General features: G+C 56.6%; 2 protein-coding genes across 3 annotated transcripts in view; one reads left to right on the forward strand and one right to left on the reverse strand.

The window, feature by feature from the left end:
* Nucleotides 1-2861, forward strand: part of MRM3 (mitochondrial rRNA methyltransferase 3) — a 9259-nt gene extending 6398 nt beyond the window's left edge. For both annotated transcript variants that reach the window (XM_025363022.1, XM_025363023.1), the window contains one exon: nt 1892-2861. In XM_025363022.1, the coding sequence (XP_025218807.1) occupies nt 1892-2427 (536 nt within the window). In that variant the 3' untranslated portion in view covers nt 2428-2861. The remainder of the gene's footprint in view (nt 1-1891) is intronic.
* An 8692-nt stretch (nt 2862-11553) lies between these two features.
* NXN (nucleoredoxin) overlaps nt 11554-21945 on the reverse strand; it is a 173603-nt gene continuing 163211 nt past the window's right edge. Inside the window, exons 6-8 of the mRNA XM_025363623.1 lie at nt 15948-16127; nt 14395-14519; nt 11554-11917 (exon numbers count right to left, since the gene is read on the reverse strand). Of these exons, the coding sequence (XP_025219408.1) occupies nt 11735-11917; nt 14395-14519; nt 15948-16127 (488 nt within the window). The 3' untranslated portion in view covers nt 11554-11734. The remainder of the gene's footprint in view (nt 11918-14394; nt 14520-15947; nt 16128-21945) is intronic.

The raw sequence follows: 21945 nt of genomic DNA on the forward strand, positions 1-21945 counted from the left end.
CGTGGGTCACATGCCCCACACACAAATCTGCCTCATTACACTTCTGTCTCTCATCATCAGAAATGGGGATTAATCGGCTTGGCTCTAAACAGACTTGGCTGACAGCTGGGGCACGCCTAAAATGTCTGTTACACCTTGGGGGTGAGAGGACAGAGAGTACCATTCATCAGAAACACTCCAGCCACCATTAAAAGTAAACTAATAGTGGCACCCGTTGTTGAGACTTGCCTGAATTGCTGCTCGCCCCTCTTTCTCATCACGCCTTGCTAGAGTACGTTTCTGTGCCATGTGAGAGCTACGTGCCGGGGTTCCGTGACCAGTACCCCGCTTACTCGCCCCGTTATTTAGTGCTCTGATAGCTATTGTGGGATTTGGAAATAAATCTAAATAATCCAAGCAGTGTGGTTTTCACATTGACACTGATGGCTGGTGTGTAAGAAATGGGGAAAGAAAGGAGATACTTGGTGTGGTGCCCAGTAACCAGGACATGAGGATGACGGGAGAAGCCTCGCCTTTCCCTTCTCCCCTCCAGGTAGAGGGGTCAGCCTGGGCCGCTCCTCTCACACATCTGGGCCCATCTCTGGTTTCCTGCAGGGAGAGGGAAAGGAAAGCCGTGGTTGGGGTGCAGGCGCTGTTACATCCTCTGTGTCTTATTCTCCTTTTAAAATCTGGTTTGCCTGCTTCGTCTATCCTGAGGTTTGACAAATGAACTTTTAAAATAACTCGTCAGGAGAAGACTTGCGCTAACAAATTGTGCGGGGGAGGGTGGGAGGTGATGCAGTCCCTGTGGGGCCCCACCCTGGGCCGCTCTCCAGCCCGCCTGTGGTGAGGGGCAGGCCCTGGCAAAGGCCAGGCTGAGGCTGCTGCCGGGGTGGCCTCTTGCCTCATTTCCTCTCTAGGGCCTTCCCTGCTCCAGTGCAGACTGAACGTTGAAGCCCGGTGGGTCTTGATGAAACACAGATCTGGTTCTGTCCCTGCTTTGCTTAAGATACCTCAATGGCATGATACTGTCTTCAGATAAAATGCCAAACTCCTCAGCTTCCCATAGGCGGCCGCCTGCGTGTTGGCCAGCCCACCTCCCACCTCCTGTGCTGCCACAGCCCCAGCGCTGATTGGCCAGCTCACCGGACACCACACCCCCCACCCGCTGATTGGCCCGCTCACCTCCTGTGCCGCCACAGCCCCAGCACTGATTGGCCCGCTCACCTCCTGCACTGCCACAGCCCCAGCACTGATTGGCCGGCTCACCTGTGCCACCACACCCCTACCCACTGATTGGCCAGCTCACCTCCTGCACTGCCACAGCCCCAGCGCTCATTGGCTGGCTCACCTCCTGTGCCACCAAAGCCCCATTGCTGATTGGCAGACTCACCTTGCTCACAGTCCTTAGGCTGCGCCACTCTCCCACTTCTTCTAGCCCTGTCCTCTGCCTGGGCCTTTCTCTTCGTGTCCTAGTCTTTTAGATGGTTTTTCTCATTGCCGTGCTTTGTCCATGGGTTTTCTATGACTGTGTTAGTGCTTCTTTTACATCAGTTACTGATACTGTAGTCATCTGTTTAAATACTCACCCAGGACCACCACCCACTACACTGTGCGTTCCTTGGGGCTGGGGACTTGAATTCTCTCTGCATCTTCTGTGCAGTGTCTGGCACGTGTGTATGGGAGATGTTGAAAGGATAGAGAAAGTATTTTCAGCACTAGCAGGAATGACTCCTGTAGTCGCTTTGCTGGATGCTGTCACAGTCAGAGAGGCAGAAGGTCCCAGCTCTCAAGAAAGCTCTCGTAGAATAACTTCATCTCCTGATCCAAAATTAACCTGACTTACTCCACAGTCCCCTGGTCTGGGAAGATTTGTAACATCTTGATTGTATCCTGTCTTTTTGTTTTCCAGGCTGTGTGGATCCCTGGGAGCCCAAAGTGCTGCGGGCGGGTATGGGCGCACATTTCCAGGTGCCCATTATCAATAATCTGGAGTGGGAAACGGTGCCCAATTACCTGCCCCCTGACACCCGGGTCTATGTGGCTGACAACTGTGGCCTTTATGCCCAGGCTCAGATGTCTAATAAAGCCAGTGACCATGGCTGGGTGTCGAACCAATGGTTGCTGAAGTTTCAGAAGTATGAAGAGGAGGAAGATGTAGAAACGGGAGCCAGTCAAGATTGGCTGCCCGATGTTGAGGTTCAGAGTTACGACTCGGACTGGACAGAGGCGCCGGCAGCTGTGGTGATTGGCGGGGAGACCGACGGCGTGAGCCTGGAGTCCCTGCAGCTGGCCGAGAGCACTGGTGGCAAGAGGCTGCTGATCCCCGTTGTGCCTGGTGTGGACAGCCTCAACTCGGCCATGGCGGCAAGCATCCTGCTTTTCGAAGGGAAAAGACAGCTGCGGGGGAGGGCGGAGCACTTGAGCAGGGACAGGAGTTACCACTGAGGACGCAGAAGTAACTCCTGCTTCAGGACGTCTCCAGCTCCTCCTACACCAGCACACGGGTTGGAGGCTGGCAGAGTCAGTGACTATGGCCCCCACGTTCAGGGGGCAGGTGTGATGCGTCACACGGTTACGGGAAAAATAAGAACTTCCTCAGAAAGAACAGGTCCAAATTCTTCCCATCGCGTCACTGATTTCAAGGTTCTATCTTCTTTCTCTTGGTGACCCACGTGGCTCTGTGTGTTTTTAAAAATTGTCCACCAGGAGCACTTCGTGCCCAGAAGTTCCTGAAGCATCAACCTGGGCAGGGAGGCGTCCGCTCCACCAGCTGGTGGGTGTTTGCGATCGTCAAGCACCAGTTACAGGTCACAGCCACGTCACTCATAGATGATTGTTGGTCAGTGGAAAATAAACTATGAGCAGCGGATTACGTTAAACAGTTATTTTTTTTTTTTTTTTTTTTTTTTTTTTTTTTTTTTTTTTTTTTTTGAGACGGAGTCTTGCTCTGTCGCCCAGGCTGGAGTGCAGTGGCGCGATCTCGGCTCACTGCAAGCTCCACCTCCCGGGTTCACGCCATTCTCCTGCCTCAGCCTCCCGAGTAGCTGGGACTACAGGCGCCCACAACCGCGCCCGGCTAATTTTTTTGTATTTTTAGTAGAGACGGGGTTTCACCGTGGTCTCGATCTCCTGACCTTGTGATCCGCCCGCCTCGGCCTCCCAAAGTGCTGGGATTACAGGCGTGAGCCACCGCGCCCGGCCTAAACAGTTATTTTGTGTGGTTGGTGTGTCACAGTACCTGTCACGTTTGGCCTGGTAACGAGGACGTGGCTAAGGGAATACCAGGAAGCTGAGGGCTAAACTCTTGGCATCCAGTAGCTCTGCTCTGGGCTCAGATGATCTGTCTTTGAGATTGTTCATGCCTTCACTGAGCCACTGTTTATGTATCCATAGAAATGGCTTAATTTAACAGGCCGTGTCAGACCTTGGCACCTCTGCAGATATCTTTTTGAGGATTTTGCAGAGACGGAAGTCTATGCAGAAAACTGAATTTCAAAATCTGCAGCCTTACCCTGCATTTGTCATGAAAGTGTCACTGTTTCCTGGTTCCCTGTGTTAGCCCTACTTACGTCTCACCCCCCAATGTTTAGAGGCCAAGGTTCTGAGGATGAACGCCCACAACACAGCGGCAGGACCCTTCTGTTCTCTCAGCCCCTCCAGGGACCAGGGCAAGCTGCATCTTTACCTACCAGCGGCCAAACCAGGATGAAGCCAGGGCAGGTGCTTCAGGGCAGGTGCTGATGCTGGTCACTGTATCTATACGGAACCGTGGGGACGGGGTGGGTGGGGGGAGTATGGGACTCACTTTAAGCACTGCTTTTGCGGCCACACACAACATGGTTGGAGTTGAGACCACCACCAGACATGCTTCCCCACACCCTTCTGCCCAGCGGCTCCCGTCACGGTTTGGATTCTTTGGGAGCCCCTCAGCTGCTCACTCCAGGGAGGTCAAGTGCGTCGCTGGTGTGCCCAGGAGAAACCATGCCCCCACCCCTTCTTTTCTACTCCCCCAACTTCCTGATAAAACTTCCTCTTGGGAGAACCAAATGACTAAGCATGGTTCACGTGCCGGGGGGGCAGGGTGGGATGCTCTGGCATGTTCCAGGGGACGGTGTTTGCAGGGACAGCGTCCTCCCAGGCTGACATTTGAATATTTGAGCATCTGCTCCGGGGCCCCGCTGTGGTCTGGGCCTGCCCAGAGCTGCACATGCAAGTGGCTGCCCGCAACACTACTCACAAAGGCTAGAGCAGAGGACAGGCGGACGGGCGGCCTGGAGAACGCAAATTCATCCCGTTCCAGTCTCCCCAGACACCTCAGGAAAGTGCTCAAGAAGCAGGAGTCAGGAAAAGGAAGCTCAGATCTTTCCAGCCTAAAACCAATCTCCTGGGATTTGTTCCCTGGGTTATACTCCCGCTGACTCTTGTTACAAAATAACAGTGAAAGAATAAACCATGTATTTACCTTGTCCTTGTTTAGAAAAAGCAATGTAAACACTGGAAAGTAATTTCTTCTTCTTTTTTGAGACGGAGTCTCGCTCTGTCGCCCAGGCTGGAGTGCAGTGGGCAGATCTCGGCTCACTGCAAGCTCCGCCCCTCGGGTTCACGCCATTCTCCTGCCTCAGCCTCCCGAGTAGCTGGGACTACAGGCGCCCGCCACCTCACCCGGCTAATTTTTTGTATTTTTAGTAGCGAAAGTGTTTCACCATGTTGGCCAGGATGGTCTCGATCTCCTGACCTCGTGATCCACCCACCTCAGCCTTCCAAAGTGCTGGGATTACAGGCGTGAGCCACCGCGCCCGGCCTACACTGACAAGTAATTCTAAGCCCATTTTATCCTGGTGTAAGAGGGAAAGAAATTTACATCCCATTGCTTTAGAGTCCGTGGCTTATATGCAGTGCCTTAAGCTCACTTCATACACTCATGGGTATAATTTAGCAGGGACGAGGGAGGGTGCAGGAGGGAGGCAAATTGTCCTTTCTTCAGTGAATCCAGAGGAGCAGATGGTGGTTATTTGCTGAGTGATTTTGGAAAATCACTACCTTGAATCCTCAGTTTTGAGGCCGACATTCGTTCTGTCACCATTTCCTCAGTAAACGGGAATAAAAAACGAGCAACATTTCACAAGAAAAACACTGCTTGGCCGAGAGACAAACATCGTCGGGATGTTGGCCGCGAAGCTGCCACAGTGGCGTCTGCCAGGAGGTGGCAGGCGACGCCTCCAAAACCACCCCAGTGCTGAAGGGCGGGGCTGCGATTTTTTTCCTGGATTTCAATGGTTGAAAAGGGAGGAAAAGACGATGGAGTGAAGTCTCCCTCCACCAGAGAGCATTCTGCTGTGCATGCTCCAGGGTGTTAAAGGTGGAGACCCATCCGGATTGTCCCACATGACTCAGAAGAAAGAACCTGGAGTACAGGAAGACATGGAACAAAAACGGAGGCCAAAGAGGACCAACGGGAAACAGCAGGAAAAACCAGCACAACTTTTCTCTGACTGGAGCCTCTGAGAAAGCAACTCTGGGCAAAGCGCAGATGTCCAGATGTGCCTGGAGCTCACGCTGGGCGCCCCCCGGCTGGCCCTGCAGTTCCTGCTTCGGGGCAGAGGGCGCTGAAATCACTCCCCTTGCCCCAGCCGCTGGCTCCTGGCTGGGAGCCTGGTCATTAAGGTCCAGAGGAGAAACAGACCTCGGGGGACCCCCCACCGCTTGCCCCAGGGTTGGCAGCAACCCCAGATGTCCGCACCAGCCACGCCGGGCCATACTTAGCCCCACTTTTGCCATTCTGCCGCACACAGCCCAGACGCACACCCCATCCAAGGTTCCAGAGCTTTGCACTGAAAATCACAAGCTGCACTGCAGGGCCTGGGGCCGCCCTCTTGACCAAGCCACCTCTCCCTCAGGAGCAGACCTGACAGGCTCACCTGCTTTTAAGAAAACACGTTACCATCTTAAAAATTCCATGATTGTACTTCCTCTATTTTCTTTCTTTCCTTTTTTTTTTTCAGATGGGGTTTTGCCATGTTGCCTAGGCTAGTCTTGAACTCCCGGCCTCAAGCTGTCCTTCTGCTTCAGCCTCCAAAGTGCTGGGAGGACAGGCGTGAGCCACTGCGCCCGCCACGCTTCCTGTTTTCATCAGTGCAGTGAGTGCACACACCTAATAAGCTAGGGGCCAAGTTAATGGATGGGCTGGTTTATTGCTCAGGATGACTGAAGTCTCTGAACAACGGAACCACGTTACATTCGAGCAGCTGAGACAGAGGCTGAAGCCAAGTCCTCCCGATGCTCAGGAAGCCCGGCTGATGCTCTGCGGCTGAGAGTGACGGAGAATCCGGAATGGCTGATGGATGGGTCAGTTCTGTTCTCACCACACCCCCAGTATCTGGCTTCCTGGACTGCTGTGTAGGGAACACCCACTTCTTTCCGTTGAAGCCTGAGTTGTTATGGGCCATAACCAAGGGTGCTGCTTCCTCAAAATGCAAGAAGTGGGCTGGACGCGGTGGCTCACGCCTGTAATCCCAGCACTTTGGGAGACCAAGGCGGGCGGATCATGAGGTCAGGCGTTCGAGACCATCTTGGCTAACACAGTGACACCCCGTCTCTACTAAAAATACAAAAAAATTAGCCGGGCGTGGTGGCAGGTGCCTGTAATCCCAGCTACTCGGGAGGCTGAGGCAGAATTGCTTGAACGCGGGAGGCGGAGGTTGCAGTGAGCCAGATCACACCACTGCACTCCAGCCTGGGTGACAAGAGTAAAACTCTTGTCTCAAAAAAAAAAAAAAAAAAATGCAGGAAGGGAACAGGGAACACGGTTGGGGAGGGAGGAGCCTCAGCCTCCCTTCCCTGCTCCTCTGAGACGCCGAGGGCGGGGTGTGCTGACTGCAAGCTGAGTGGCTCTTCCCTGACGGGGACAGGATTTCCACGTCCTCTGACATTCGAGATTGATTTTTTTGGCCCTCCCTACTGTATCCTAGTTCTAGCACACGTGGGTGACTTCCTCATGTGTGTGAGGCCTGAGCACCCAGGAATCCAGACTGCCGTCTCTGCCTCTGGACTGCACACTGGCCTGCAGACCTGGGGCAGAGGCTTTCGCGAGTTGTGTGTTATTTAACAGAAACCAACAGTTCCACCCAAACCTCCAAACACATTCTCAGGCTTGGGAAGTATCTCAAATCCCCAAGGGGGTGAGACACACGCCTAGAAAAATGACAGTAAGCATACTTACCTGTCTTCATGCGCCCACATACAAGGTGTACCCAGAATACCCTTATGTTCCCAGCACTAACGAAGCTAATGATCAACAGCTATTTGTTCCCAAATAATTTTCCCTTGAGCAGCCGCAGCCTGGAGGAAGCAGGTGTGCGCTCTCGTCTGTCGGCGGCAGCAGGGAGGGGTGGCGCTAAGTGCCCGCTTCTCTCATTCAGCTGCTTCGGGGAAAACTGGAAAGATCCTTTGAGCTCACGGCCCCCTGCTCAGTCCTTGGCTCCCAAAGCTGCCCCCAGAGAGAAGCTGCAGGAGGCATCCTGAACCTACGGGCCTGTGTGCCCAGCCACCCACAGCGTGTACAACAGCAGCCTTCTAGTCCTAGCGGGCACCATTCATGGGCCTGCCCGGGGCAAGGGCACTGTGAACAGTGTGTGCCCTCACTCAGGGCCCTCCCAGCACCACGCTTCCCAGCGTGCAGGGTCCCGACGCGTGTGCCCTCACTCAAGGCCCTCCCGGCACCACACTTCCTGGTGTGCAGGGTCCCGACACCTGTGCCCTCTCACACGTTGCGTTTTCTCCCTAAGCTGCACCGTGCAGCACCGTGTTAGGTCCCGCGGATCTGCTCCTGGGCCACATCTGGCTCCGTCTGGATTGTTGTTGAATTCAGTTTGCTGTCCTAGAACAAGGCAGCAGGAGGGGAGAACAGCTTTTCAGTGTCTTTAATTAGGCAATAGGAAAAAACAAAGTCTGGCTGAAAATTACTATTAGAAGCTTGGCCGACGCCAACACAGTACTGGCTCCCTGAATTCTGGTAAGTGATGGCCGATGATTTCAAGGACGTACCAAGGGGTGAAAAGCAAGAGCGGGGCCGGGCGCGGTGGCTCAAGCCTGTAATCCCAGCACTTTGGGAGGCCGAGGCGGGTGGATCACGAGGTCAGAAGATCGAGACTATCCTGGCTAACATGGTGAAACCCCGTCTCTACTAAAAATACAAAAAACTAGCCGGGCGTGGTGGCGGGCGCCTGTAGTCTCAGCTACTTGGGAGGCTGAGGCGGGAGAATGGCGTGAACCCGGGAGGCGGAGCTTGCAGTGAGCCGAGATCATGCCACTGCACTCCTGCCTGGGAGCACGGTGAGACTCCGTCTCGGAAAAAAAAAAAAAAAAAAAAAAAAAAAAAAAAGCAAGAGCGGGAGGTCACCACTCTCTGGAAAAGAAGCTGGTTTTCATCTGCCGTGCCTGCCCGTCCCAAACATGCCCTTTTCCCTTTTTTAAATTTTGTTTTTCCCAATCAGGAATTCAATGTGGAAAACACACCCTTTTTCTTAAACAGATCTTTAATGCTGGGAGACAGGTTAAAAAAAAAACAGGTCATGTGCAGTGGCTCAGGCCTGTAATCCCAGCACTTTGGGAGGCCGAGGCGGGCGGATCACGAGGGCAGGATATCGAGACCATCCTGGCTAACACGGTGAAACCCCATCCCTACTAAAAATACAAAAAACTAGCCGGGCGCGGTGGCGGGCGCCTGTAGTCCCAGCTACTCGGGAGGCTGAGGCAGGAGAATCGCTTGAACCCGGGAGGCGGAGCTTGCAGTGAGCTGAGATCCGGCCACTGCGCTCCAGCCTGGGCGACACAGCGAGACTCTGTCTCAATAATAAAAAAACAAACCACCCTCATCTCTGTTGTGAGAACGGGCAGATGGGATCTGGAAGTCACTGTGGTAAACACACACTTGGGAACCCCAGGGTGGCCTTTTCACAGCCCCCGGCCTCCACCTGCAGGGCCTGGCTGTCCTGGCTGCTGGAGGAAGCCCTTGAATATGCCACAGCTGGTGCTGAACCTGCTTCCAATTAGCAGCAGGAGTCTGGCGGGATTGTGGAGCCGCTTGGTGGCGATTATCATGCCCCCGCTTCACCGGAACCAGTGACCTTTACGACCTCTCACTGTCGACCCCTGACACTCAGAAGCGATTCTTCCCGAACGTTTCCCGCAGAGTCGTCACCGTATAAACCTGAACCTTTGGAGTAAAACTTCCCCGGGGATCTTAAGGAAGCTACAAATCCACTCTAAAAGGGGAATTCTGGTGTCGAGAATCCAGGTGCAATGACTAAGGGCAACCCCCTCGCTGGACTTTGTTCCTTCTGCCCTAAAGGTAGAAGGAACTAAGAGAACCCACCTTTCCTCCGAGGCCATCACGATACAGGGCACGGACAGAAATCCTGCCATCTCCCGCATTCAGGTCAGCCACATTCATCCCACCCGCCCCGACCTCTAAGGGAGACACTGGCAGGGTTCCCAGAGAAGCCCTGAGCCCTGGGACGAGCTGGGATTAAGGGGCTCCCACACTTGCCCCATTCTTCACAAGGAGACCCGTGCGTGATTCCTCCTGATTTCCCAACCAGCTTTCTCAGACTTCAGAGGACTCGGCTCCCCTGGAGGGAGGAAATGGGCAAGAATGTTCACAACAAGGTACATGATCTGAGGATTCGCCCTCCGTCCAGGGCCAAGTCGAACCAGGAGAGACGGTGGCCAGCGCTCCAGGAGGGACCTGCCTCTGCCACTGTCACCCAGATGAGCTTCCCAGTCAAACCAGGAGCGATGGTGGCCAGGGCCCCAGGAGGGACCTGCCTCTGCCCCTGTCACCCAGATGAGCTTCCTGGCTGCTGGAAACCAGGAAGATGCGATGGATGCTACATCCTGGGGGTCTCAGAACTCCTGGGACACAGCTCCCAGCTACCAGGTGTCCTCCGCTGCCCACCCGGATAGACCACAGCACAAAAGACTTTTGTTATTAAGGACAGCAAAGGCCCAGCAGTGGGTAAGGTCCAGAGATGCCTGCTTTATTTCCTACTGGGTGATCGCATTTCAGGCTGGTAACGTCACATAACGTCTAATCGCCAACTCGCTGTACGCCTCTGAACTACAAATCAACAATCCAATTCAGCAAGGAACAACAGTGTCCACAGCTCATGAGGGGGTGGGGACTGGGCTTTCCACATCAGTGGTCTTGGTTGGCAGAGTGCTGAGTGGGGCCAAGGGTAAGGCCCAGGGTGGTTTCAAGTCCCTGACACCTGAGTGAGCGAGGCTAAAAGGCTCGGCCGAAGCCGTCTGTCCCCAGTCCTGAGAACAGAGTTGTCTGTTTCTCTTTCGGTGGTCAAGTCAGCCCAAGTAAGAGGCCAACAACCTACGTGGGCCTAGCAAAGGCGATACAAGGTCCACTCGTGGCTGACACGCCCTCCACCCTCACTCCACCCTAGGGCACAGCTCCTTCTGCTGCTGCTTAGGAAAAGGCGAGGCTTCTGGTAATTTCTCATCTTTGTAGTTCTGCTTTGAAAAGGGGGCCGGGTGCGGTGGCTCACGCCTGTCATCCCAGCACTTTGGGAGGCCAAGGCGGGTGGATCACCTGAGGTCAGGAGTTTGAGACCAGCCTGACCAACATGGTGAAACCCTGCCTCTACTAAAAATACAAAAATTAGCCAGGTCCAGTGGCGCTCGCCTGTGATCCCAGGTACTCTAGAGACTGAGGCAGAAGAATCACTCGAACCTTGGGGGCGGAGGTTGCAGTGAGCCGAGATCACGCCACTGCACTCCAGCCTGGGCGACAGAGCAAGACTCCGTCTCAAAAGAAAAAAGAAAAAAGGCAATGGCAGGGGTGATCAAATGTGGGCATGGGCACCTCACCAGAGATCGGGGCCTCGGGCACAGAGCTGGGTGGAGTCAGAGGTCTGTGCTGGTTCAGAGGTGCCCCTCCAAGGACTCAGGGCTAAGTTTCTTGGGAAGATGCCCAAAGAGAAGGATTCATTATCAGAATTTCAAGATGGTGGGAGCTCTTTGTATAAGCAGGCAGAGACTTCAAGTCAAGGAAGAAAAGAATGAGGAGCTCTCATCAGGAGGCAGGAGCTCCATAAAAATTAGCCGTTACTATACGAACCATTACCTTAGCTACATTTTTTTTTCCTCACCCAAAAAACCTCCACAAGCTTCCTTTTGCGTTTGGAGATGCCCTGCCTGAGAACACACGAGTGGGCTGCTTTTCTCTCAGACCGAGAAAGACTGTGTCGCTTAGAAAAGGATGTTCTCACCACAGCTCTAAGCTGAGGCCCACTGAGGCTCAGGCCCTTTCTCAGCTCTGCCTCCACACAGGTGTCCCCCGGAGGTTCCCCTCTGGCCGTCCGGGGCTCTGTGGGTGCCGATGCCCGAGTCCCAGCCCGAGCAGGAGCCACTGGCTCTCCACGCTCACTCTGCCCTGGAACACCCTGGCAAATCTTTCACCAAAAGCAAGTGACTTTGCGAGAGTGACGCAGCCCCCACTCTGGCCGGGCCATGCCCCCAGCCACCCCACGCTCCCAAACACGGTGGATTCTGCCGCTGCTGGATTCCGCACCCCAGGGCGCTGGCTGAGGAGTTTAATGCAGAAACAAGGCACCACAGAGAGGCTGGACACTTGGGTGGTGTGATTCGGGGCACGCTGGGTAAGTCCGAGGGCGGAGGGAAGGAGGGGGAGGAGGAGGAGAAGGCTGAGTTTTAAATAACGTCTCAGGAGGCCGGAGCCACACTAGATGGGCTCCGGTTTGAGCTTCTCTGCTAGGAAGTCATTCACAAAGGCCTCCACGATGGCGGGGGTGATCTCCTCCACGTCCATCACGTACTTGGCCCGGGCTGACATGTCCAGGATGGTGAGCAAAGGGGCCGCCTCAGGCAGGTTGGTGTAATCTCGTAGGGAGTCAGTCATGTCATCCTGAAGTCGTCAGGAGGGAGAGAAAACCAAGACAGTTTAAAGAAAGGAGCGGGAGAGTCCCTGGGCCCAGTCTCCCCAGGTGTGGTAGCTCCGGGGGCTCCCAGCACGGACATGGGAAGCACGGAACCCTGCCCTGCCATCGGGAGGAACGAGCTGCTTTGTAAAATTCTCTCTCGGCATCCGCCCCCCAAAACCACGAGGTACGTAATCTATATTTAATCATTTATGTATTTATTACCATAAACGCCATTTTCACACGTCCTCAGCATTTTAGAAATGTCATGTCCTTTTTTTGTTTTTAAGATGAAGTCTTCCTCTGTCGCCCAGGCTGGAGGGCAATGGCCGATCTCAGCTCACTGCAACCTCCGCTTCCTGGGTTTAAGCGATTCTCCTGCCTCGGCCTCCTGAGTAGCTGGGACTACAGGCGCCCACCACCACGCCCGGCTAATTTTTTACATTTTTAGTAGAGACGGGGTTTCACCATGTTGGCCAGGCTGGTCTCGAACTCCTGACCTCAGGTGATCCACCCACCTTGGCCTCCCAAAGTGCTGGGATTACAGGCACGAGCCACCGCGCCCGGCCTAGAAACGTCATAGCCTCCGACTGTTTATTCTGGTAACCAACTGTCAATGATTTGCCCCCCCGTGGGTTATCTGAGGCCAATCCGTGCTCCCACCGCCCGCCCCCGCCGTGGTTTTGGGCAGGATGCACAGCCAGCCAGTTCACAAGACAGGGCTACCTAAGCCGTGTGGAAGCTGACACTGCCTCACTGCTTATCTGAGAAGGAAGCTGGTACTCGATCCTACATTCCCAGCAGCTGTCCTGGTGAATTTCCCTAATGTCAGATACAGCCTCACGCAGATACCAAGGCGAACACAGAAATCCAAAGACAACGAGAAAGGATTTGTGAGGGAGCTACTTTTTTTTTTTTTTTGGCGGGGGGGAGCTAGAATCTCTTTCTGTTGCCCCAGCTGGAGTGCAGTGAGGCAATCGTAGCTCACTGCAGCCTCCATCTCCTGGGCTCAAGCGATCCTCCCTCCTCAGCCTCCTGAGTAGCTGGGACTCCGAGCAGGCAGCACCATGCCGGGCTAATTTGTATATATTTTTTGGAGACACAAAGCCCAGCCCAGCCAGGCGGGAGCCAGCGAACAGCCTCAGAGGAGCCCCTGGTCCACTCTGAACCTCGCCTCCCTCCCCTGTGAAACAGGATGGCGACTGTGTTCCCAGCCAGAGAGCCAGGGGCCAAGGAGACAGCCCAGCTGAAATACGCGGCCCCGGCCTGGTGTACAGAAAACCTGCAGATGCTCCTTCCTGGCCTGACGCCTCTCAAGGCCGCCCCCGCCCGAGCCCGGCCCTTGCAGTGCTGCAGCCATCTTTTCTCAGAGCCATTCTGCAGGGCTGAGTTCCCGCGTGTGGCGCAGCCTCCGGGGTTGGGCTTGGTGTGCAGTGGCTGCGGCCGCCCCAGGCAGAGCCTGCGAGCCTCTTTGTTCCCCTCCACCCCCGGGCTGAGCAGGTGACCGGAGCCGCCTGGGAGGGACGCAGGGGCTGGGCAGGGCCAGCTGCTGAGGAGGTGATGAATGGGTGGTGCAGGGTGTCTGGCGGCCGCTGCCACCTGCCTCCTCCGTGCCTCTCCTGGGATCCGAACACAGCGTAAAATCAGCACAGGGCTCTGACCAACCGGAGGTACAGATGGGTGGACAGAGGGCAGGGGGTGAGGGCGGCCTCCAAAAGTATCTGTCGGTCGGTGGGTGCGGTGGGGTGGGGAGGGGAGGGGAAGGGAGGCAGCAGCGCAGGCCTGGAGGAGACTCCCGGCTGGAGGAAATCAAGCCCGAGAGCCTGCACCTGCGCTGAGTCGCGGAGACGCCCCTGTCTGTAGGGTGCAGGGCGCAGGGTCCCACGCCCCGGATAATGGGGCACCTGCGGGAGGGCGCTCTGCTGAGAGCCCCACTTTCTCAGCCTGTGAAGTCTCCTGCTCGGTCCAGCCCTGCCGGAGACCTCGAAGGGGCAGCCTCGGTGAAACAGACGGGGAGCGGCAGCGATTTCCAACCTCAGCACTGACCGGGCCGGCTGGGTGACCGCAGGTGCACGTGGTAGCCCCGGCCAGGACCCCTCTGATGAGATCGGCCCACTGCGGCCAGCGCGGAGGCACGAACCCAGCGTTCTGTAAAGCCGCAAGGGCCTGGCCGTGACCCAGCCCCGAGGGAGTGGGTGTGGATCGCTCGGGCCCGGCCCCTCTCCCCGGCAGCTCGGGCGGGAAGCAGCTCCCGGCTCTTCCCCTGCAGACTGAGGCTGCCCAGCGAGGACAAGAGGAAGCAGCAGGGGAGGAAACGGCTTTCCACGGCGAATGGCCACCTCTTCTTGCCACGTTTGTCTGTGGCCTGTCTCAGGAGCACAGGCAGCCCTGGGGCCAGGATCCCTCCTGCGCCCGAAGTCCCAGCTGATCCAGCCCTGGGGGCCCAGCCTCTCCCCGCACTCACCTCCCCGGCCACGAAGAACAGAAGCGGCGCCTCCTCCTCTTTGGCTTTGTACTTGGCAATGATCTTCTCGGCTATTGGCTGAATCAGCTGCTTGGCTGCCTCGGACTCTCCGTCATCCTCAGAATCTGTGATTGGCATCGGGGGGAGAAAGAGACGGGGAGGAACACTGGCTTGTCAAATAGAGCGGCACCCGCTGAGGGGGCCTGAGCTGCAGAAACGCCCACCTGAGCGGCCCCTGAATGGAAATGAACTTCCTGCACACATGTCCCAGCAGCAAAGCTCCCAGAGCTCGCCTGCACCAGGCTCGCCCACCCCACCCAGTAGCTCTGGGGCCCCAGACAGAGAGTCTCGCCTGCACCAGGCTCGCCCACCCCACCCAGTAGCTCTGGGGTCCCAGACAGAGAGTCTCGCCTGCACCAGGCTCACCACGGGAAACCCACCCCACTGAGTAGCTCTGGAGCCCCAGGCAGAGACTTTCCACTGAATTCCTCACAAACCCGCCCGCGAGGCTGAGCTTCCCCTAAGCCAGGACCTGAGGCGCCTGCTAGTTTCTCTCAGCCACAGAATGAGAAGCCACAACCTCGGACCTCCGACTTCCTAGTGAAACCGGTGGTGAAGGGGAGGGGGTGAGGACTGTGGTCTGGTCAGTGGCTTTTTTTTGTTTGTTTTTTTGAGACAGAGCCTCTCTCTGTTGCCCAGGCTGGAGTGCAGTGGTGCCATATGGGCTCACTACAACCTCTGCCTCCCGGGTTCAAGTGATTCTCCTGCCTCAGCCTCCCAAGTAGCTGGGATTACAGACACGTGCCACTGCGCCTGGCTAATTTTTGTATTTTTAGTAGAGACAGGGTTTCACCATTTTGGTCAGCCTGGTCTTGAACTCCTGACCCTAGGTGATCCACCCACCTTGACCTCCCAAAATGCTGGGATTACAGGCGTGAGCCACCACACCCAGCCTCATACGGTAATTCTGAGTTGTTGGAGGGGAGCCCTAAGTCCAAGGCAGAGGACCAGGTTTTGCAAAAGGAACCAGGGCCATCCCACCAGACTGCAGGGAGCCTGGCGTGGATGTGCCTGTGTCCTCCTGGCCCAGCTGGGCAGTCACCCTCGGAGCACACAGTGGGTGAGACGGGAGACCGGGAGGTGCAGGCGAGGACAGAGGAGCCAGGGCAGCCACGGGGCGGGAGCAGCTCACCCGAGCACACAGCACGGGCAGAAGCAGCCTTGGTGAGCCTCGGCCAGAGGGGCCAGCTCCCGGCAGCTGTGTGTGTGCGACCCGCCCCTTTCCAACAATGGGTCTGTGCATGGGGTCCCCAGGGCATCCTCGGCCTGACCTGTTCTGCCCAGCCGGCAGCTGGGGAGCAGCTAGGAGGGAAAGTGCAGCTGCAGCTCCCACAAGGCCATGAATAAATCATCGGGGTCAAAAGCAAGGCTCCAGGGAGAGACAAAGGCCCAGGCTTGCACTGCTAGTGACAGAGAAGCTGCAGGGACAGGCTCCTCCCAAGTGAGGCCTCTCCTGTCCCGCCCCCACCCGGGCCCCCCCGTGAGCTTCCTACCTACAAAGAGGACGAGGCAGGGGCCCTCGTTGAGCTGCGTGGCGTTGGAGTCGGAGAGCTCCAGCACGGGTTTGGGGTGCCAGGGGAACCCCCGGCAGTCCTCGTCGTTCAGCACCTCCACCCGCCCCTGCCGCGTGATCACCTCGCCCTGCGGGTCCAGCACGATGAGCGTGGGGATGCCTGAGGGGAAGAGGGGGTGCTTGGCCACTGGCCTGGGAGATGCAGGCCCTGCCTGGCAGGAGGCTTGCGGAGTCCAGCCGGGGTCCCACCCACCACGGAGGAGCCCACCAAGGACCTGGTACAGGCTCACAATGAGGAGTCCAGGTCTGAAGTCACAAAACCTGGGGAGAATCCAGGCCTGGCCAGGAGGAGCCATGGAGCCCGCTCGGGTGGGCCTGTAACCTGTCACCTTCACATTTCGGGGCCTCAGCGTCCTCAGCTGCAACCTGATGAGGGTGTTGTTGTTCCTACCTTATTCTGCTATGGAAAGATCAATGAGTTCACGCGGTTAAAGAACTTACACAGTTTGGGAGGCTGAGGTGGACGGATCACTTGAGGTCAGGAGTTCGAGACCATCCTGGCCAACATGGTGAAACCCCGTCTCTACTAAAAATACAAAAACTAGCTGGGGATGGTGGTGCTCGCCTGTCATCCCAGCCACTCGGGAGGCTGAGGCAGGAGAATTGCTCGAACTTGGGAGGCAGAGGTTGCAGTGAGCCAAGATTGCAACACTGCCGTCCAGCCTGGGTGACAGAGCGAGACTCCGTCTCTAAATAAATAAATAAGAACTTAGCACAGGGTCTTGCCACATCGGAGCGATCGCTCACTGCTGGCCTCCTAAAGAGATCCCAAAGACACAGAAGACCCTCCCCGGCTGCAGGGGGTCAAACACGGAACAGGCGGTGCAGTGACCACACGGTGCACGTGCTGTGGCCACCGATGCGATGCGAGAGGAGGGGCCCTCGCCCGGCCACAGTGAGCGCAGGGCCAGTGCGGGAAGGAACCTGAGGCTGGCTGCACAGAGAGGACGACAGCTGACTGCAGCCTCCGCCGTCTGCACCCCAGCCCCCCTCCCTCCCCAGGGCTGGGGAAGAAAAGTCACAGAAATCTTTCCTGCAAACCACAGGCAACCCCAACCAAAAAGCCTTCAAGGAAAACTCAGAGAAATCCCCACGGTGGTCACAGCTGCACGTGGGTTTTCTGCGTCTCCGTTCTTCTAGCCCACTCCCCGCAGCCTGTCCTCCAGCCAGGGCTGCGCACCCCCAGCCACGTCCCACAGAGTCGGCCTGGGCCCCACCCTTCAGGGACCTTTGTCTCTCCATTGGCAGCCGCTCCCCCCACACACCCTGCACGTTCCAGACGCCTCTCCTCCTGGGCTGCCCAGAGCCTGAATTTTATGTGAAAGCCAGAGCAATTTAATATTTATAGATTCCCAAGTATTCGGTCAGTAATTTGCTCCGCTGACATTTTCCTTCCTTGTCGGGGGGATGCCGAGGTACCAGACACACGGCCCTCGTGTTTCGTACCCTGCTGCGGCCACCGGCACAGCGGGCATGCCTGCCTCCGAAAGGAATCAATGAATCCATTATGTTCACACCTATGAGACGAAGTGGCTAATGTTTCAGGGAGCAGGTCCACAGAGAATGGGCTCTCGAGGACGGCCACTCCGACATCTCTCACACACACACACACACACACACGCAAGCACAAGCACAAGCACACACACGCAGTCGGCTCTCGCTGGGGCTCCTTGGATGTGCTCAGCGTGGACAGCGCCCCTGAGGAGCTATGTGTGCTGCCACACAAGAGACCCGGGCATTTCCAGCCACGTCCTCACGGATGCATTTTATCCCCCGAGGCCGGGGTCCACGCCAGCTGTGTCCATCCACGAGGCTCGGGGGCTGGTCTCGAGACAGCGGCCCAAAAGACACCGGGTCCGGGGGCCGCCACAGGGACAGCTGGCCGCACAGGAGCCCCTCCCGTCACCAGACGCCCTTCCCAAAGTCCCCCCGGCAAGGTCCTTCCCCAGAGTTGGTGTTTCTGAGATGGGGCAGTGATGCGCACGGGGGTAAACCAGAGCCCCTGCTGCCGTGGTAAGCCCCGCGGTCGGCCCGCGTGTGCCCTGGCGTGGGACCCCTGCTGCCGCGATAAGACCCGCGGCCGGCCCGCGTGTGCCCCGGCATGGGATGCTGAGTGGGTCTGTGGAAGAGAAGCAGGCATGGGGGACGGAGAGGGAAGAGAAGCCAGTCTGAAGGCAAAGCTGCGCACTTCCCGGCCCAGCGCCTGGGGCTCTCCGAGGGCCTCCTCCAAGGGGCCTTCTTCGTGACCCTGGCTGCAGCCTCTTCTGAGTCCATGCCTGTGGGGCCCAGGACGGCAGGGCGAGGACACAGAGCCCCGACCTGGCTGCTGAGGGGCACTCGGCGCCTTCCCCCGAGGAACGGTTCCACCAGATCACGCCTAAGAGCCTAAGACGAAGTGTGCAGGGACGGGCCATGTTGGCCCGTGTGTCTGCATAAGCAGAAACCAGCTTGGGCCCAAGGAAGCCACTCGTTCTTGGCACCTGCACGGGGGAAACCATCCGCGTCTGCTGTGCCAGGCCGCCTCCCCCTCGAATGGTCCTGATGAGCTTGGCCTACAGCCCCGACGAGTACATACCCTCCAAAGATGAACCAGGGGCGGGAAACGGAACTGGCTTCTGCGGCGCGTCTGCCCGGTGCTGGCACGGCACAGACAGCTAATCCTCATCACAGACGAGGCGGGCAGTACCGGGATCCCCCTTACAGAGGGTCAAGGGCCCCCCAAGGTCACCCAGCCAGGCAGTGGTTACACTGGGGACAGGAACCCCGATCTGCCTGTTGCAGAAGTTGCTGCTCTTTCTGCCAGGCCATGGACGCTGCTGGGGCTCTCACAGCACCTGGGATGGGGACTGTCTTAACCAGGGCAGGGGAAGTCCTGTGCCTGCAGCTTTCTGCACCACCCACCTCCCTGTGCTCCTGGGGGAGAAGGCTGAGACCACAGTCACCTCTTTCCTTTCTCCCCCTTCACACACTCTCTGTTCCACCAGCCCTTGAAGCAGGTTCTCCGAAATACAGGTTTTTTGTTTGTTTGTTTGTTTGTTAGACGGAGTCTCACTCTGTTGCCCAGGCTGGAGTGCAGTGGCGCAATCTCAGCTCACTGCAGCCTCCGCCTCCCGCGTTCAAGCAATTCTCCTGCCTCAGCCTCCCGAGTAGCTGGACTACAGGTGCGCACCCCAACACGCGGCTAATTTTTAATAGAGATGGGGTTTCGCCATGTTGGCCAGGATGGTCTCAAACTCACCACCTTAGGTGACCCATCTGCCTCGGCCTCCCGAAGTGCTGGGATTACAGGCGTGAGCCACCGCGCCCGGCCGGAAATACAGACTTCCAACAAGACAGCACAGTGAAGCTTCTAATGGGACTGAAGTGCTGGGATTACAGGTGTCAGCCGCCGCGCCCGGCCCAAAATACAGACTTCCAACGAGAAAGCAGGGCGAAGCCTCTAACCGGAAATTCACAGGGAACCAGGCCCACAGGGTGCCTCTGGAGGGAATGAAAAAGGAACAGCTCATCGCTGCTTTGCCTGAACTTGTTTCCCTGCGTGGGTGGCTGGGGCGCTTGGGGGAAAGTACAGCTGGGACTCCAGGGAGGATCCAGGCAACTCAATTCCCTGTTTTATTTTTTATTTATTTATTTTTTTTGAGACAGAGTCTCGTTCTGTCGCCCAGCCTGGGGTGCAGTGGCATGATCTTGGCTCACTGCAAGCTCCGCCCCCCGGGTTCAAGTGATTCTCCTGCCTCAGCCTTCCAAGTAGCTGGGACTACAGGCGCACGCCACCACGCCGGGCTAATTTTTTCTATTTTCAGTAGAGATGGGGTTTCACCATATTGTCCAGGCTGGTCTCAAACTCCTGACCTCAGGTGATCCGCCCGCCTCAGCCTAACTGCTAGGATAACAGGCATGAACCACCGTGTCCAGCCACTGTAAAATACTTTTTAGCAGAGTACCTGGTGTATTGATATTGTAAGTATTCCATGTTTTGTATACTGATTTCACCATGGTTTCACAACATCGTTTCGCCATGTTGGCCAGGCTAGTCTCAAACTCCTGACCAAGTGATCCGCCCGCCTTGGCCTCCCAAAGTGCTGGGATTACAGGCGTGAACCACCGCGCCCGGCCATTATATTCTTTTAATCATCCCTAAACTGATTATTTGGCTCGTGAGAAGGCAGAGGTATGGAAAACTGGGCGCTTGCTCTAGTGAGATCAAGAGCCCTCTGTGCTGGGCTGGAGGAAGTTATAGCTAAAGCAGCAGAAAGCAGAGACACCGTCAAGACCGCAGTGAGGGCTGCGGCAACAGTGTGGTGTCTGCCAAGGGTGGGGCTGGCGCACTTTTGCATCCCCCACCCCAGGCTACACTCCTGGGCTTGGAACACGGACTCTAGGTTCCTAGAGACGGCTCGGCCCCGAGTCCCCAGCTCTGCGACATGAGCAGAGCCCACAGACCCCTTTCACCATCTCCCTCAAAACACACAGAGGAGTAAACTGCAGACTCTCCTCTCTGAGGAGGAGCCGACTTGCAAGTATTTAAAACTATCTCAAAGCCAGGTGCACCGAGACTGTCCCACGGTTTAGCCTGGTGCCTTTTCCGCTGCCAACGAGACAGGGAGTTTGGAAGGAGGTGGGGGCTGGGGCAAGGAAGCTGAAGGGGTCCAGGACCCTGGGAGGCAGAGAGGAGCGGGCAGGGCTGTGACGCAGCCTTCTCTGCATCTGGATGGCAACGTGACCGGAGGCAGCCAGGACGAATTCCCCAAAGATTGCCAGGAGCTGGGAGGAGCAGTGGAAGGAAAAGCAGGTCCTAGAACAGAAAGAGCTGGTGAGGACGCACCAGCAGGCAAACTATTACCTGATCATGAAAACGGTCCTTACGAAGACCACAGCGACGTGGCAAATGTCTGCGCCACACTGTTTAGTAAACACCGCGGAGTGCACAGTGCCGTGTGTACGTTACGAGCCTGTGAGTGCGTACGCGGGTGGGCAGGAACCAAAGCGGACTCAGAAGTGAGAACGGTTATGCTGCTGAGGCAGGAACGTAGGTGGCACGACAGCGAGATATCTATGTCTAGTTAGGTTTTCTTTAACGGCATCCTATTTAGCGCATTAATATCAAATGAAAATCAGAACTGAAGGGCCGTGGGGGTGAGAGGGGATGACAAACACCAACCAATGCCTGGGATCTATTGCTCGGACCCTTCCGTTCCTCCCTCCTCCTGGCTCCCCAAAAACATTCCCCTGCTTAGAGAGTTAAGGAAAGGAGCCGGGCGCGGTGGCTCCCGCCTGTAATCCCAGCACTTTGGGAGGCCGAGGCGGGCGGATCACCTGAGGTCAGGAGTTCGAGACCAGCCTGGCCAACATGGTGAAACCCCATCTCTACTAAAAATACAAAAATTAGCCAGGCGTGGTGGTGCATGCCTGTAATCCCAGCTACTCGGGAGGCTGAGACAGGAGAATCACTTGAACCCGGGAGGCGGAGGTTGCAGTGAGCCGAGATCGCGCCACTGCACTCCAGCCTGGGCGACACAGCGAGGCTCTGTCTCAAAAAAAAAAAAAAATTTAAGCAAAACACATAAGAAAGAACAGCAAAGCCACTCTGCAGGTCACGAGGTAGCCCCTCTTCTCGTTGAAACATACAGTCTCCAAATGTTTCATTTTTATATAAACAGATTCTGCCTCAAATCCATTTTTTTGAAAGGGACAAAGGAAGAGAGTCAAGAAGGGAATGGGATGAAGAAGGAGGGAAGCAGAAGAGGAAGAAAGCAAAGGAGGGGAGAAGTCGGAACAGGAGGAGGCAGCACAGGAGGGAAGGAGGAAAACAGAGAAGAGGATTCGAGGCTGGAGGAGAAAAGGGCGCTCACCCCCGCCGCCCGCCAGCCACCTCTGGCTGCTCCAGGCCCTGCACAGCCCTCAGGCCGTCTGCGCTC

The sequence above is a fragment of the Theropithecus gelada genome, chromosome 16 (genome assembly GCF_003255815.1).
Source record: "Theropithecus gelada isolate Dixy chromosome 16, Tgel_1.0, whole genome shotgun sequence".
NCBI classification, from domain to species: Eukaryota; Metazoa; Chordata; class Mammalia; order Primates; family Cercopithecidae; genus Theropithecus; species Theropithecus gelada.